Genomic DNA, 15,731 nt, shown 5'->3' on the forward strand with positions numbered 1-15,731 from the left:
AGCAAAAAGTAGCGGAAAATCAATATTGACGAATAGCTACAGAGATGTATTTTTTAATATTTATTGCGTTTTTACTGAAATATTCCAAATTTTGTTAATCGAAATGATTAATTTTTGGCAGAGAATTTCGCCTTGTGTCAGATACATGGCTAATTTCATTGAATTATATTTAATATCTTTTTGACCAGTCAGTACTTGTATAATATTATTTGACCAAATATTTCATTCCGATTATTTCCATGTGTTTTTGTTATTTGAATCGACGTGATTATACGTTTCCCATAAGAACACATGTTAATTGGGTGCAAATTAAAATCCTTATAACTTGTGAACGCTTTAATGAATCGATTTAAAAATTACTGAATATTTTAAACATATGTAAAGACATTCTGTAAAATGTTCATTAAATTCTCAATATTTTGAAAATAGGTACAAAACATCCTTAAAATATATCTTTAAAATTAGCTATTTAAAATTAATTAATATTACGTGTAATTTTCATCGAATAGATTTTTACTTTTTCAACGAGTTTCCTAGCAAGATATTTGTGAGAGAAGAGTCGCGTGGAAAATAATATGAAAAAAAGAGAATTGTAATGTCTTTAATTAATTTCTGCAATTTATATTTATAATTTACCGTTTCAATTAATTTTACTAGCCTTAAAATTCTCGAAAAAAAAAGAATGTATAATATCATCACCTTTGAAAAATACGACTATAAGGGATAACACGCGACTCTTTACTACACGATTTCGTTGTGCGTTCCACTTTCGAAGCTCGCTACAAAGTTAGACTCGCTTAGCTCGGTTGAAGTTTTCACGAAGCGATATGTGTGTACGTGCATGTGTGTGATGTGTATGCTTTTTTAGACGTCGACGAATGCGCGGCTGGTATCTGCAAGGGCAACAAATGCACCAACATACCGGGCGGTTATCGTTGCGAGTGCGAGACGGGGTATCGATTCCACAACGATACTTGTGTAGGTTCGTGCGGAAAGGTTTTTCTGAGAAAAAAAAACGACATCGCTTAATCGTACTGAACTGAGTTTACTTTTTGCACAGACATCGACGAATGCATCGAAAGAGCTCCTTGCAGCGAGAAATGCGTCAATACACCCGGTTCGTATTATTGCACGTGCCCTCTCGGATATCAATTGCAAGGGAACGAATGCGTAGGCAAGTTATAAGGCATTGTAAAATATGAATGGTATTATCTATAAAGGGATACGTATATATCGAGCCAATCCATAAACTTTATATATAATTTCACGATAACATTTTTGTAAAATTCTTAAAATTACTTATGGATCATCTTGATAATGTAGCCTTTCAAAATTCCATTTTGCATATAATTGTACAAGATTGAATTTGAAAATTTAAAATATTAGATATCGACGAATGCGAGTGGCACCATGACGGATGCGATCAAGAGTGCATTAATACCATGGGATCTTTTATTTGCGCTTGTCGTTCTGGATACACGTTAATTTCAAGGTAAGGTCTAAGCACGAATATTACTACAACGATAAACTACAGATTAAAATCTTTTTCTGATAAATTTCTCATTTCTATGGACTTGCATAAACAGAAAGCAATGTCAAGATGTGAACGAATGTCTAAACCAAAATGGCGGCTGCACCGGTGAGTGCATCAACACCGCCGGAAGTTACTACTGCACTTGCGATGTGGATTTAGTGTTGGCACCCGATGGGAAAACTTGCGTCTCGCCGACATCGGGATGTCAGTCCATGGAACCACCTTTACACGGAGAGGTGTGAATTAACGCGTGTAGACCGTAAACTCCATTAACAAACCCGAGCGAATTAAAAAATAAAAAGATATGTTTCAACTATATCTTAAAATATATTTTTTTTATTTTTTTATGTATTTATTCAATTTCAATAAATCTCTCTTTGTTACCAACTGGTTTTCCAAATTTAAATTATAAATATATAGCTTTAAATATTTATAAATATTTGTATCTAGCTGTAAATATTTATAAATATATAGCTTTGAATATATTTATAAATATTTATATATAGCTTTGAATATATTTATAAATATTTATATATAGCTTTGAATATATTTATAAATATTTATATATAGCTGTAAATATTTGGTAAATATATAGCTTTATAAAAAGCATGAAAAAGGGGATTGTGGAATTTAAAATTGCTAAGAGAACGATATATATCGGATAAAAATTATATATCTGAAGTATTCTTAAATCTTCTAAAATAAAATTAGCTCTCGAAATTGTATTATCCAACCGGTATTCTTTAAACTCGAACAGATTAGATGTCCCGGTCACTCTTCCGGCGCATCCGTCTACCCTCAGGGTGCCAAGTGTCACGTTCGATGTCGCGGAGGATTCCGATTAGAAGGGGCGCACACGAGACAGTGTGTTAGCAATGGCCGATGGAACGGGAAGGAGCCTATCTGTCTGCGCGAAGTTGCGACAGACTCCCTTTACAATCCAAGTAACTTGGTCTCCCTTAGTTCTACCGTTACCGAGAAAAAACCTGCAGGCGTCGCTCGTTCGCGTCGTAACTTTGCGCGAAATTTTTATCGAGATGTTCACTCGATAAAATTTTTAACAAGCTGACTGTTGCGTTAAGAGGTGATACTTTAATGCGGATCGTTACTCCCGCTTTATCGTTGTTCTGAAATTATCTAAGATTTATCTTCGAAACAAGCGAGATTGAACTAAGATGCGCCTGCAACATTTTTCCCGGGTCATTTGTTCGAGAAAGAAAACGTTAGCGGAATAACGCGAGCAGGGCGCGTTTACGTACTTTCGATTGATTTTCTCTTAAGGTTGTTCTTTCCGATAAATGCACGAAGGAAAGCATGTTCGAGGCCCGATCGAGCGTAAAATATCGCCGATCCGGAGAGTAATTTAACGGCGAAAATTCTCGGACGCGTTAAATTAGTCATGCTCCACTCAGAAACAGCTTTTAATATTACAAAGTTCCTGTGTAGGGGCTGCCTGCTAACGAGATCATACGTTAACGCCGCCCCTTAACGAGCTTACTCCGGGTCGGCGGCTTTTTACGTCCCGCTCTTTCTCTCCCGTTCCTTCCGTCCGCTTCGCCCGCTTTTTCATCCCCTCGCACATTTTCGCGGTTCTTCTTCGCGGCGCTAATTGTTTCGTTTAATGGAAAGGAGATTTTGATTCTATCCTTCTACCGTGCCGTTTCAGCTTTTTGCGGATATGCAGCCCTCGCTAATGTGCGGAAATCAACCTTTGAAATGAAGTATTTAAATCGGCTGCATCTAAAGCTCTTTCCTTTATTTCTTTTTTTTTGTGTCAAACGACGTTACGCGTTTACGATGGCTTTACATGCATGTAATAATTTCGTCAAGTTTTATCGAATATAAAATGCCTCGGGAAAATTCACAAATTTGATTTAGTCGCTCGATGTTTTAATAGAGAGAAAAATAAGGTCAGCTTCAAATCGATCGAAAAATCGTCCATGTGAAAAAAAAAACTAAAGGGACCCTGTATATTTAACACTATTGTTGCATTATCGTATACGACGTAAAACGAGAGAAAATATAATAAGGTTTGCACACGCGATGGGATATTTTCCGGCGCGTTAAAGTAACGCCTCTTGCGAGAGCGCAACGCGATGGCGTGGGAAATAGGCGCCAATGTAATTACGATATGGGAATCGGGCTATCGGTATCGGAAACTTAACAGCACAATCGACTATATCACCGTAGACACGCCACGACCGTTCGTGAGCTGCCCCCAGGATATGGACGTCGAACTGCCGGCTCGGCAAAACACTATACGAGTAACTTTCCCGCAACCAAAGTCCAACATGAACTGGTGGAGGTAAGAAATATATATAATTATACGTAACTATAGTGATATTACACGGAGTGTATAATTATACGTAACCATATAATGGAGCAAAGTTCAAATGAAATCTGAACAAACTTGTACTGAACAGCTTGCACGATTCGCTTGAAATATCACTATTTCAACGATTATTTATAATGTTTTTTTATAATGTTTTTTTTTATTTTATAATGTTCCTTATCCGATTCCGTTTAATTCGAATATACGTTTATTCGATGTAGTTTGTGTAAATCTGGAAAATAAATGCATATTTAATATTCCCTTCGTGTAAGTAGCTTTCCGCTTCTCGATTTAATGCAAGCAAGATGATGTTACTTAAATATCAACGACGTAAGTGTATACACTTAGCTAGTTACGTATACGCTGGGGCCTCTCATTTCCTTTTTTCCCTCTTTAGATACGTACACGCCTCACCCCCATGGGCGAAGCAATTGCAAGCGGATCTGCCGGCGGGGACGACGGTCGTTACCTTTACGGCGTGGTCGCCGGTCTCTAATTACACCAGCACCTGTAGAATTGTGATAAGAGTACGCGGTAAGTCTCGCGTATAAAAGGAAACAGGAATAAAATCCGCTCGAGATCTCTCGCAAGCTCCTTTTTCTTATGCCAGGTATCGTTACGGCGATAGCGGTGGCATTTATAAGTAAACGAGCGGACAACCGGATAGCGATAAAATATCCAGCAATTATGTCGTTATCGAAAAGCAAAATTCTATTAAAATATACAAACGAGGAGAAAATTATATGTAATACGATCTAATTTGATTCGGAGAACGCGCGATTCTAAAATATTTCTTTCAAAAGTTAAAATAGATGAAAATACAGAGAGGAATGAAATTTGTAAAGTCAATCTTTGATTTCGTAGATTTATTAATTCAGGACCTCGAGAAACGTGTTCTCTTTTATCGATGCCTTTTTTCCCCGTAAATTCGTCCATTTTTTCCCCCAAGAGGAGAAACTTGTCGCACCGGTGGGAGGGGGAGGGGACCACAATTGATCAGGGAACGGGAATCAGCTGGCACTCGTCGAATCGGTTCGACGCCGTAAACTTTAGTTTCCGCGGCAAAGTGCACTCCCGTCTCGTCCCGCTTAATTACTCATTCGGAAAGTTGGTGAAACTCGCTTTAAGCAAGTTCCTTCCGCAACGCAGCGGCTGGAAGAAGGAGCACCGGGCGCATCGTCGTAGTCGATATGCGATTACGCAGAATAAACTCGCGTCGATCGGACAAACTCGCGGAAATTACGCGGTAGCTTCGAAACTCTTAATGGCTAAATAACCGCTTTACGTTCCTACGTCCGAATGTTTTCGCTTTTAATCGATTACCAGTTTTATTCCGCGTGATTCCAGCTTCCCTTTGCATCTTTGAGAATTTCCCCCCCCCCCCTACTTTTCACCTCCATTTCCAATTTAATATCTACCTCAAGCACACAAATCAAGTCGCTTCTATTTAAAGACCAGACTTTTGTCAGAAGCTGCCATTTAAATCTCCAAGTGGGAAAACTGTTCGTTTACTATTTGAGGTACAAAGTAGGAACTCAATTCCTATGTAAATTAAACCCATCGAGATCTTCTAGAGTCTATAAAATGTGAGAGAAATGAGGTTGAAAATAGGGACAAAATTTCGATTCGGATTTCTATGCGAAATTAAAGGTAATGATGCTTGAGGAGAAGGTTCCGTTATCCGGAAACGCGCTGTGATATTTTTTCAGATGCGGATAATCCTAAGGTTACAATGTGCCCCACGTCCTTCGAAGTCAGATTGAGTCCGGGAGAGCGAAATCGTCTGATATTCTGGCAAGAACCGACGTTCACCGACAACGTTGGAGTGGAACACGTTTATAAAACGAGGGTACGTGAGCGCGTATTCAAATTTTATATCATTATCTATCTTTGAATATATATCTATCTTTGAATTTGCTCAATTTTTCGTAATTCGCAAATTTTTTACTTTCCCGATCGCGTCGCCGTCGATCTTGCAGTTAATTAAAAGTTTGCCGTCGACAATGGAGCGTATTAATATCGAGAACAAAGGTACCGTCCATTAATTATCCGCTCATGTTTCGAGACTCGCGAGAGGACTACTACGCGACGCGGCGATAGATGCTATCTGCGATTTTCTTCGCGAGCGTATCTTTGTAGGAAAAACTACGGGGCCGGACGATTAATCATTGTCGGGCCAACGCTCCTCCCGTCTTCCTTTTACCTTTCTGGCGTTTTTCCGTGAAAACGGTTGTACGTGTACTTTATTAACGTAATAACAGGGATTACCCTGTCTGTGCGCGATAACCAGCGCGCACGGATAATTGGTGGCTTTGCGTTCCCTCGATAGCGCGAGTTATAAATGGTCCTGGACATTATGCAACCTGTGACGGTTAATCTGATTAGGCAAATTGAAACGAGAGTCGCGCGAGTAAGTAGCTTCGCTAATCGTATGGGAAAAAAAAAAGAAAATATTGAGATTCATTTTCGGGACGCGGAGGCAAGATTGGTATACCTGTGTACCTTTCGTTTATAGCCGAAAGATATTTTCCTGAAAGGAAATTCACATGCAATCGCGCGAAAAGTTAATTATCGTAAAAGTTAACAACTCGCATAGGGTCCAGGACACGTGATGTATCCCGGAGTTCACAGCGTGCGCTACGTCGCCTCGGATGCAGCCGGAAATCGAGCCGAATGCCATTTCTCGATACACGTGAGAGGTAAATTTACGCTATTGTGCCCTTCCTCTATTCCGCCAAAAAGGTCACACGTTCTCAATTTTACGCTGCCTCAATTTTTTTATAAAAAAATATCAATTGTATACTAAGAAAAAATCTGATTGTATTAATTAGAAATCTGGTAGATTCAAGTATGTCTGTTGAAAAATCAGACGAATCAGAATTCCTTTAGGAATTGCCAGATGAATATGATTAATTTTTTATAATTAATTTAAAATTTTTTATAATTAATTTAAAATTTAAAATTTAATTTAAAATTTATTAATTTAATTTCTTCTTGTTAAACTTACCAAATTTTCGGAAAAAGAATATTCTTGTTTTGAAAATATATTTAGTTTTAAGATGGAAATCTTGAAATGAGATTATATTGCGTTAATTAAAGAAAAACATAATTACTTGAATAATTGCTTGCTTGAATGAAGCCATTTTATATAGTTCAATCGAGAAAAATATATTCGTATGATTTAAAATTTAATTTTTTGAATGGAAAGCAAACAATGTTAAATATAAAGTAACATTTTTAAATCAAAGATTATAATTTTCTTAAAGTAGAATTAAATAATTATACGAATGTAAAAATACGGTATTTTTGAGATAACAATTACAATATTGAAATAAGATTATAATATTATTGAAATTTAAAATTATTAAATTCTTCTAAGAAGATTATAAATTATTGCGTATATACGAAACAATGAACGCGTTAGTTTAAGTATATAAGTTTTGATTTGACACTCATCTTTTTTCTGTGTACTAAATTTACAAAGAAAATGGCATCGCTATGTCCACGTTTAATTAATATAACAAGAAATTTTATAGATCCACCTAGAAAATATTAACCAAATTCTCCTAGTAAAGTCTATTAAACGTTCTAAAAAATCGAGTCTTGATAATTATTCTTGTTGATACAAATCAAACGATTTTTCTCAGTGCACATCATCCCATTTTTTCCTTTATAAATACGTAATTATTGAACGAAGCAAACGATTGATCGAACATTTCATTCTTGCAGAGTCCGAGGAGAATCATAATTCCGAGGTGAGTATAAAACATTTTTATCCGATCTCTCGTTTCTCCGCTGAAAAAATATTTACATCTTTTACATATTAATAAATTTATATACGCACGCGCGAGTGCGGCGAGATAAGCTGACGGCTAAACCGAAATGGCTTTTTCCTAACGAAAATATCGAGGCATCAATATCCTTTATGATGGCGAGCGTTTAAAGCGGAACGATATTGTCGCGCGCCAGTCTCGGCCGAAAGAGCCCTTTCAAGGATATAGTCGTAGATTAAAGCGCGAGAGAAATTCATGTGCGAGACGGGACTCAATGCACTTATCTCCTCGTTTAGCCGAGATTCTACAGAAGAAAGATGCTGATGTGTCCCGGCAGGCCGCCCCAGCCCGTGCCGAGTTCCTCTTACGGCGTAAGTAGACGAAGGAGGTTTTTCATGATTACGAAAGAGGGGGGGAGGGTGGATGAAAATTCCGGCTATCCTAATACCCGATTTGCAGTGGCAAATACCGAGCGGTTGTTACCTGAGGTATACCAGAATCTTCTCGGGAGCTTATCAACGGCATCCGGAACGTTGGCGGAACAGTTATCAGGATGCTGGTGCTTCTTATCGTCGACTTCCGCCCATCCAGATCCAGAGTCGCCGAGACGTTGCTTTACCGTACAACAACAATTGTAAGTTGTAATCCGAATAACGTTTCTTTTATTCAAGAAAATGTACTTATTAATGCAGGTAAAGTTTAAATAATGCAATGTCCTCCGGGGAGAGAAAGAATAATAGCTTTTCTAGCTAGCTAAGAGACGACAAAGAATTTTTTCAAAAATGAAATATAAAATATATGTAAATTATAAAAATGCGATTTGAGAAAATTCGATTTTTTTAAATCATAACAGCTGCGCACACATGTAAAAATAAATAAATATGTATATAAATAATAATATATAATGCATAATAATATATAAAAAAATAATAGTATGCATAATAATATCAAAAAATATGTGTAAAATATATAAAAATGTATATAATAATAATAATAAATAATGTATACATAAAAAATATTGATACTTGTATAAATATACTTGTATAAATATATAAAAATATCAAACGAAAATATAATAAAAATCGATAATTTGCCGAGCGTTTTAATCAGCAATTCGAATGCAGTTACGAGAGAAGAGAATCGCAAAAAGAAAAGACGCGGCGTAATCGAGAGCGATCGTATCAGCGATCGTTCGATTATAAAAGACACTGCTGTTGACAGCAGCCCGTGGCTTCGATGGCCCGAATTTACAGCCCGCGATCTAAAGGCGATCTAAAGGTGAAACGTGAAACGCGAACGATAGGAGAAGGATTTGCAATACGACGACGTGATCGAAAAGCAAGCGATCGGAATGTTGGACGTGCTGGCGCCGGGGAAGCTCGTCTTAACCCTGCAATCGACACCACCCTTCGTCGTCGAAAGTGCCCTTGCTTTAGCCCTGACGATCTTGTTAGCGGCACCGCTCTTCGTGCGCGTTTACTTTCTGCTCGTACGTGATAAATTATCTCGCTCGAATGTCTATAGACAGCCGAGCACGACGCTTTTGAAGCGAAACACGAGTATCGGTATTGGAATACCGTATGAATATAAAATGGTGTAATATTTTTATTTCTCTCGATGCATCCCCCTCCCCCTTGGCCGGCAAAAGCCAAGAGAGCATTCGCACCGTTTTTATTCATACGCGATACGGCGACGCGCGTTGCCGACGTGCCACTATCTCGCGAAATGTTCGGGAACGTGTTTTAAAATGGGTGGATATCGATAACTCGCACACCCTCGCGCTTCCGCGGGGGTGTTTGAGCGGAAGCACTGCTGGACTGTAAATTTTCCAATTTCTTTCTCGGCGAAACCGCGATATAACACTGTTTGTAACACAATAGCGGCACCACGGTACCGCGATTCCATTCAAGGTGATATACAGATCGAGTAGCTATAGCGGCGGCGTGTATTATTAAGTTGGAAACGAGGAAATTTCCTCGACAAGATGTACGTCTCTCTTATAGAAGCGTATGCGCAATTGCGAGGAAGATTCTAAAGCGAGATTAAAGTGGTAGTTTGTCGAAAAACTTGTTCCCTTTTCATAGCTTTTAATTCTGAAACGTTCGCTATTATTGTTACGTACAGGAACCACTAAAATCCTTCGATGGGAAGACTCTCTGGTCCCCTCGTCGTCGTCGTCGCCATCGCAATCGTGTCGCTCGATCGTTAGTGATGCATTATCCGGCTCGGATCGCGACCGATTCCACTTCGAGTTCCAGTCTGCAGCTGGAATCGACGCGCAAGATGAATTCCACGTCGGTTTTACAGAGCAGCGACGGTACGTCAAAGATTTCGAGTCGAATCGAGGGACAGATCGGAGATCGTGAATCGAAGAAACGCTCGTCGTTGAATCGGATGTTTCGCCCTTCGTTCTTGGCGAAGCATCCGATAATTGACATATCGAGCCTCGATTATAAAACCTATCGTCACGAGCTCGTCGAAGCTGCCCTGAAGAAGCGGTACGATGACTCTCAACCGCCCGGCGACGTCGTCTTGAATTCGCTGCACCTTAATCCGGCCGATTCGGTGATTGGAGTGCGACTGAACGATCGATACGATCACAGCCTTTTCGATTTTGTCGAGGAATATTACGACACCGCCGAGGCAACGAGGAACGTCGAACGTCTTCATCCGATGGATCATTTTTTAAGTAAAGGCGCATCGAGACCGAGGACCATCGAGAAGGAAACGGAAACGATTCCCGATAAGAGTCCCGAATATCGACCTCGCGCTCGCGAAGACGACAGGAATTATTTCCCAGAGAACGATAATAGCAATTTTGCACAATTGCCCGGTATGGATAATAACGGGAACCCGTACGTTACCCGTTCGCTATCGCGAAGCATTTCGGAAGATAACATCTCCACGATCGCCAGGAGCGATTTAAATTCAAAATTATCGAGAAAAGAGACGATCCCGCCGCGATCGCGTGAACGCGCCGACAAAGCGAGGCTTGGAAGTAGCATGGAAGGCAACAACTCTCCGCGATTTGCCGATCCTAACACGAGGAAGGAGTCCTCGGGGATGAAGGACCGACCGGCGAGTGCCGGAAACGCCACGTTGCCACCGAAGGGCTGCGCGTTATCTCGAGCTGTCACTTTACCGGTGAGGCAGAAAAGAGCGACGGAATCCCCGAGGCCCGAGACGGGCCGCTGGCGCGACTCTAAGGAAAACCCGGAAGATTATCCCACGGGGTTTTCATCGCCGAACAAACATCACGCGCAAGCGGGAAGATCGAATCTTCTCTCGGCGAGCTCGAGCGAGGTTGCCAGTCTCTGCAGCGATTCCAGTAGCAAGCGGCGATGCGACAAAATGTCGCATCGCTCGCGCGAGTCATCGATCAGCCCTCGAAGCTGCGCCTCCTCGCGTCCTCCTTGGCTGTCGACGAATTTCCGCGGCACCTCCTTCAACAGGAAATACGGTAATATTACGAAGGATCCCGCGAAATACACGAGACCGGCGACGTCGACGCGCGAAAGCGGCTTGTCGCGGAGACCTGTCGTTTCAAGCCGGCAGGATCGTTCGAGGGAATCCGACGCGAGCCGTAATTCGGGCTCGCTCAGGCGAAGAGCGGCGAGTTTCATCGCGTCGCGGGAAAGGGAATTTACCGGCGCGTCGATCGAGAAACGTCGGGAACATCTTACGACGTCGCCGCGATGTCAACGGGACAAATTGAGGGATGTCGGAAGCGCCGCGCGAGCGGAAAGTAACGAGCGAGAGCGAACTTTGAAGACTCCCGACTCCACCGGGGAGGGAATATCCGCGATTACTCGCGACAACGTCGCGTCGTCTTTATTGTCGGGGGCTCGGACGCGAGTTTATCCAACGTCCCGAGTCGCCGTCGCTTCCGCCCCCGCCCCCGCCCCCGCGGGCGTCGCGGCTTCGCCAACTCGGGCGACAATGGAGCCGAGATTAACGAGTCGACGCGACGAGGGGGCGAGAAAGGAGCGGGGGAGCGCGTTGCCGGGATGCTCCGAGTCGCCGAGCGTTGCGCGAGACGAGTGGAAGAGGTCGGCAAAATTAAATCGCGGCGGAAGGCGACGCTTAAGAAGCGCGGAGAATCCATCCAAAGGCGCATCGCTGAGCCCAAAGATTGAATTATCCGCCGAGGTGTTAAACCCCGCCGACGATACCGGTAAATCCGCGATCCCCGATGGCGGGAAGCTCGCGGAGCAAGTTATAACCCGGATCGATCCTCGAGGGAATTTAAAGACGGCGGGTGAAAGCGCTGAAACTCGACTAGTCTCGAATATCGAAGCGGTCACGAAGGATGGAAGATCTGGTAACGTTAACGACGCCGTTCGGTCAAAAGTTCCGAAAATTATGCGGAATCTGCCAGCCGACGCGCTCACAGACGCCAACAATCTCCCCAAGAGCGACAGATCCGGTGTTTCTACCTCGCATCCGGCAGGAAGAGATGCAAATTCCGAGGCGAAAAGCGGATTAAACGGCGCGAAATTGAATAGTCGATCGAACGACACGGTCGACAAAATGAAGGGCGACGGATCTGCGATTTCCAAGGGATCGTGGGTCCTGCGCGAAAGCGGCACCGTCGATGACGAAGCGGAAACGCGCGAGCGGGACATTGCAGGGAGGATCAATCCGGATGAAGAATTGCAACTTCCGCGACGCGATTCGAAAATGGATCTCGTGATGAATTCGGGCTTGAAGAGATATATCGAGATAGTGAAACAGACCCTCCAGAATGATGACATTGATAACAATAAGGAGGACGTCGTATCGCTGGCGTCTCTGAGTCTTTCCGACGCCATTTTGTCGGAACAGAAAACGTCCCTGTCACCAGAGGAGACTCAAGAGTTACAAAATGTATTGAATAGGATTGAAAAGAATCCCGAATTATTGCACAAACAATCATTTCCGAATATGCGGAACACGGTGTAAAAAAATATGACATGTATATTATATTTTGTCGACAGTATTTATGTCGTATTTTCGAATGCAATTATTATAAGCTTTGTTTCATAAAACGGTTTGCAGTTTGTTAGGCACTAAACCAAGCGTAACGAGTTTCGTATGGTAAGTAACGAAATTCGTTTAAATTGATAGTAGGAATAATTAAAACAAAATACAAAGAGCGAAATAATTGGCGAGCAAACAAATAGAATCGTGATCGATGTTTACATTTCCTCCGGCATTATTATCTTTAAATCGTATGTATATTGCACTACCAAATATTATATTATGTATACCGTACAGAGAATAATAATATCAGATTGGTTTCCGATATAAAGCAAAATTTAAATTCATTAAATATTTATTAATCATATGATAAAAAATTAATATTTTCGCATCCGCGTGAAAAACACTCTTACGTAATTCGATTTTTCTACTAAATATTTTTTCGATATTGCGATAAATTATTACTGTTTCAATTTATAATAGCAATACTAGGAAAATTGGGGTAATCTATTTCTTACTTATTCGTATTATTTTGAACCAAGTATATAAACTCAATCATCATTCAATAGCACAATTTACAACGAGAGCCAACATCTGCGATGTAACAATGAACCGACGTGGCTAAAGTGCTGCTGGCGAACCGCAAAGTAGTTAATGAACGCCTGAAATAGCCGTCTCTCTCTCTTTCTCTCTTTCTCTTTCTCTCTTCGCTCGGCATGATTTACATACGCAGGACGGTTCGCAACGCATTCTCTTAAGCGAGTTAGCGCCACCGCTTATTAATGAGACACAAAAAGAAAAGGGGACAACGACAATGTACAGACTGAAAATGTTTTCCGGAATGATGACAGACACTTGCCGAAGATAAAACCAGATTGCCCCGTCATTGTAGTGATTGGATAGTATTGATTGGAAAACGGAGCTTGTTCCATTGTATTTGTACAGAGCGCACATTTTTCAATTTATTTGTCGAATCTCTACAAGTGGAAAAAAAATATTTGTCACTTGCAAACCAAGTTCTATACGTGTATTAATCACAAATTTGATATTAGAAGAACCGCTATTAACGACGTTGTCGAAAGCTGCATGGATCATCGCTGTAATGTACTTTCATCCCCTTCGGTACCCTTTGATGCATCGGGCTTTCGATGTACCTAATCAATCTTAGTAATCTGACGTGGATTGACTTCACATGATTAACGACGGCATTTGGACAGTTTTTGTTTGCCACTTAAACTCCCTTGTTCACCCGCCGCCCTTTTCACAACGACTCCAAAAGCATCTAGAGATGAGCGTTTCTTAGCGCCGATTATTTGACCTATTTACTCGAAGACTATTTACATTTAGTTGAGACGTTATTCCAATCAGCTGACTAGAATGACAATCCAGGTTCTCGATGCGCATTATATAAATTCACACTAAAAATGACATTTAAATAATTTATAGTTTTATATAATTACGCATATTCATTCTTCTTCCGAATTGGAAACGTTAATTTTATTTTGCACTCTGATCTAGAAGTGAAAAAACTTGAGAGAAAATTCAATTTACCTTATATCCCTTGTATTACGTATAAATAATGTTTCAGTAATTGTGTTTGTGAAGGAAATGAATGCGAGAAGGTTCCTTTTCCCTTTCTCCGCTCTTAAAACAATATTCTCAACGATTCTCTCACACCTCTCTCATTTGTAAGGCGATAGTCGATAACGGGAGAATATGTTCTCAGATCGACACTCCAGGAGACAGCATCACCCCTGGCAAGCACGGGAGCAGCAGCTGTTGCGCCGGCAATATTGGCAACGCGCTACGAGGACCGATCACGTAGTTTCGCCACCGACTCATTACGGCTCGGGCCGCGTCGAGACGAGAATATTGCCGCCGCCGCGGCATGAATGTTGCACGTAAGGGCCACATGAACGACGTGTAATAAGCGAACACGTAAGTTAACTCGGCGCTCGTGTAAAGGAAAATTCTATCGCGTAAATCGCGCCGCGGGAACATCTGCGGAAAATCTTGCCTCGCGCTCGTCGGAGCGCCTGTATTCGCGCTGCTGGAAATTGATCAACGCCGAAAACAGCGATGATTAAAGATGAAAAAAAAAATGCTTGGCGTAATTACGTATGTAGAACCTAGCTTTACAAGCGATTTTTAAATATATTTTCCTTTTATTCTTCACTTTTCGACGTTTTCTCTTCGCGCGATCCTTCGATAAGAAAAGAATCCATTTTAATATTTTATAAAATTTTCTGAAATAATTATTTACGCGTAGCTAATTGAATTCTGGAGGTATCCAGTGATATAAATTGTCATATAATCAACAAGATTAGATATACATAAAATAAGATTGCGCGGGAACCGAAGCAGGCGCATCGATAAATGACATCAACTCGTAGAACCGTAGTTTCTTTTTTTTTTATACTGTAGCAATATCTACAATATGATCGCATCTACCGTGACAATTTTATGCAGCCTGGCGACTTTTTGTAATATACAAACGCACGCACACATGTATATGTATGTATACACCACGTATATATTTGATACATAAATTTTTGTACATCTATAATAATATCGTACGATGACAATCGATCGTTTTTCGATAACAATGATATGCGAGTGACGTAGAGGAGAGTATTAATAAATAGTAAAATCTATCTGTGCCTTATCTACGCTATCGCAGACTCCGGAAAGAGGAAAGTTTACGTCGCACCCGCGGGGATAAACTTGACGTCGGAACCAGAGACGCGAATTTTTTGTTAAGACTCCATCTTGTTGTCCATCTTGTTTCGAGGAGAGGAATCGATCGCTGAGTCAATTAGTTTCCCGCGAACCTATTAAACGTATTAATCATCTTTATTCGCTTTGTAGCGCAAAATTACACTCGATGCGAGCTGAGCTTGTTTACGGGTAGCTTGACTCTCTTCCTGACTCAGCCCTTTGCGTTACCCTACCTCGCCACGAAACCATTGCGCGGTTAGAGACCGCGATTGTTAAACACGCCGCTTGTTCTTGCAACTTTATTATTAATTGATCGGTGACGCAAGAGCGAGCATTATTGATACACGTAAATGAATATTAATAAGTTGCGTAAAACCGCAAAAACACGTTCTTGTCGTTCATGTTTACTTGTCAG

At 41.0% G+C, this 15,731-nt stretch overlaps 1 protein-coding gene across 5 annotated transcripts in view; it reads left to right on the forward strand.

The window, feature by feature from the left end:
- LOC105254298 (fibrillin-3) overlaps positions 1-15,731 on the forward strand; it is a 39,959-nt gene that overhangs the window by 23,278 nt on the left and 950 nt on the right. For 4 of the 5 annotated variants that reach the window (XM_025412019.1, XM_025411887.1, XM_025411939.1 and 1 more), the window contains 13 exons: positions 869-982; positions 1,061-1,174; positions 1,387-1,492; positions 1,587-1,770; positions 2,292-2,478; positions 3,725-3,839; positions 4,264-4,400; positions 5,576-5,715; positions 6,463-6,565; positions 7,596-7,621; positions 7,936-8,010; positions 8,099-8,273; positions 14,325-14,499. In XM_025412019.1, the coding sequence (XP_025267804.1) occupies positions 869-982; positions 1,061-1,174; positions 1,387-1,492; positions 1,587-1,770; positions 2,292-2,478; positions 3,725-3,839; positions 4,264-4,400; positions 5,576-5,715; positions 6,463-6,565; positions 7,596-7,621; positions 7,936-8,010; positions 8,099-8,273; positions 14,325-14,499 (1,651 nt within the window). Of the gene's footprint in view, positions 1-868; positions 983-1,060; positions 1,175-1,386; positions 1,493-1,586; positions 1,771-2,291; positions 2,479-3,724; positions 3,840-4,263; positions 4,401-5,575; positions 5,716-6,462; positions 6,566-7,595; positions 7,622-7,935; positions 8,011-8,098; positions 8,274-14,324; positions 14,537-15,731 lie in introns of all 5 variants that reach the window. The other variant, XM_025411974.1, reaches the window with a different exon arrangement.

Source organism: Camponotus floridanus, unplaced genomic scaffold (assembly GCF_003227725.1).
Source record: "Camponotus floridanus strain SB8 unplaced genomic scaffold, Cflo_v7.5 scaffold1, whole genome shotgun sequence".
Classification (NCBI taxonomy): Eukaryota; Metazoa; Arthropoda; class Insecta; order Hymenoptera; family Formicidae; genus Camponotus; species Camponotus floridanus.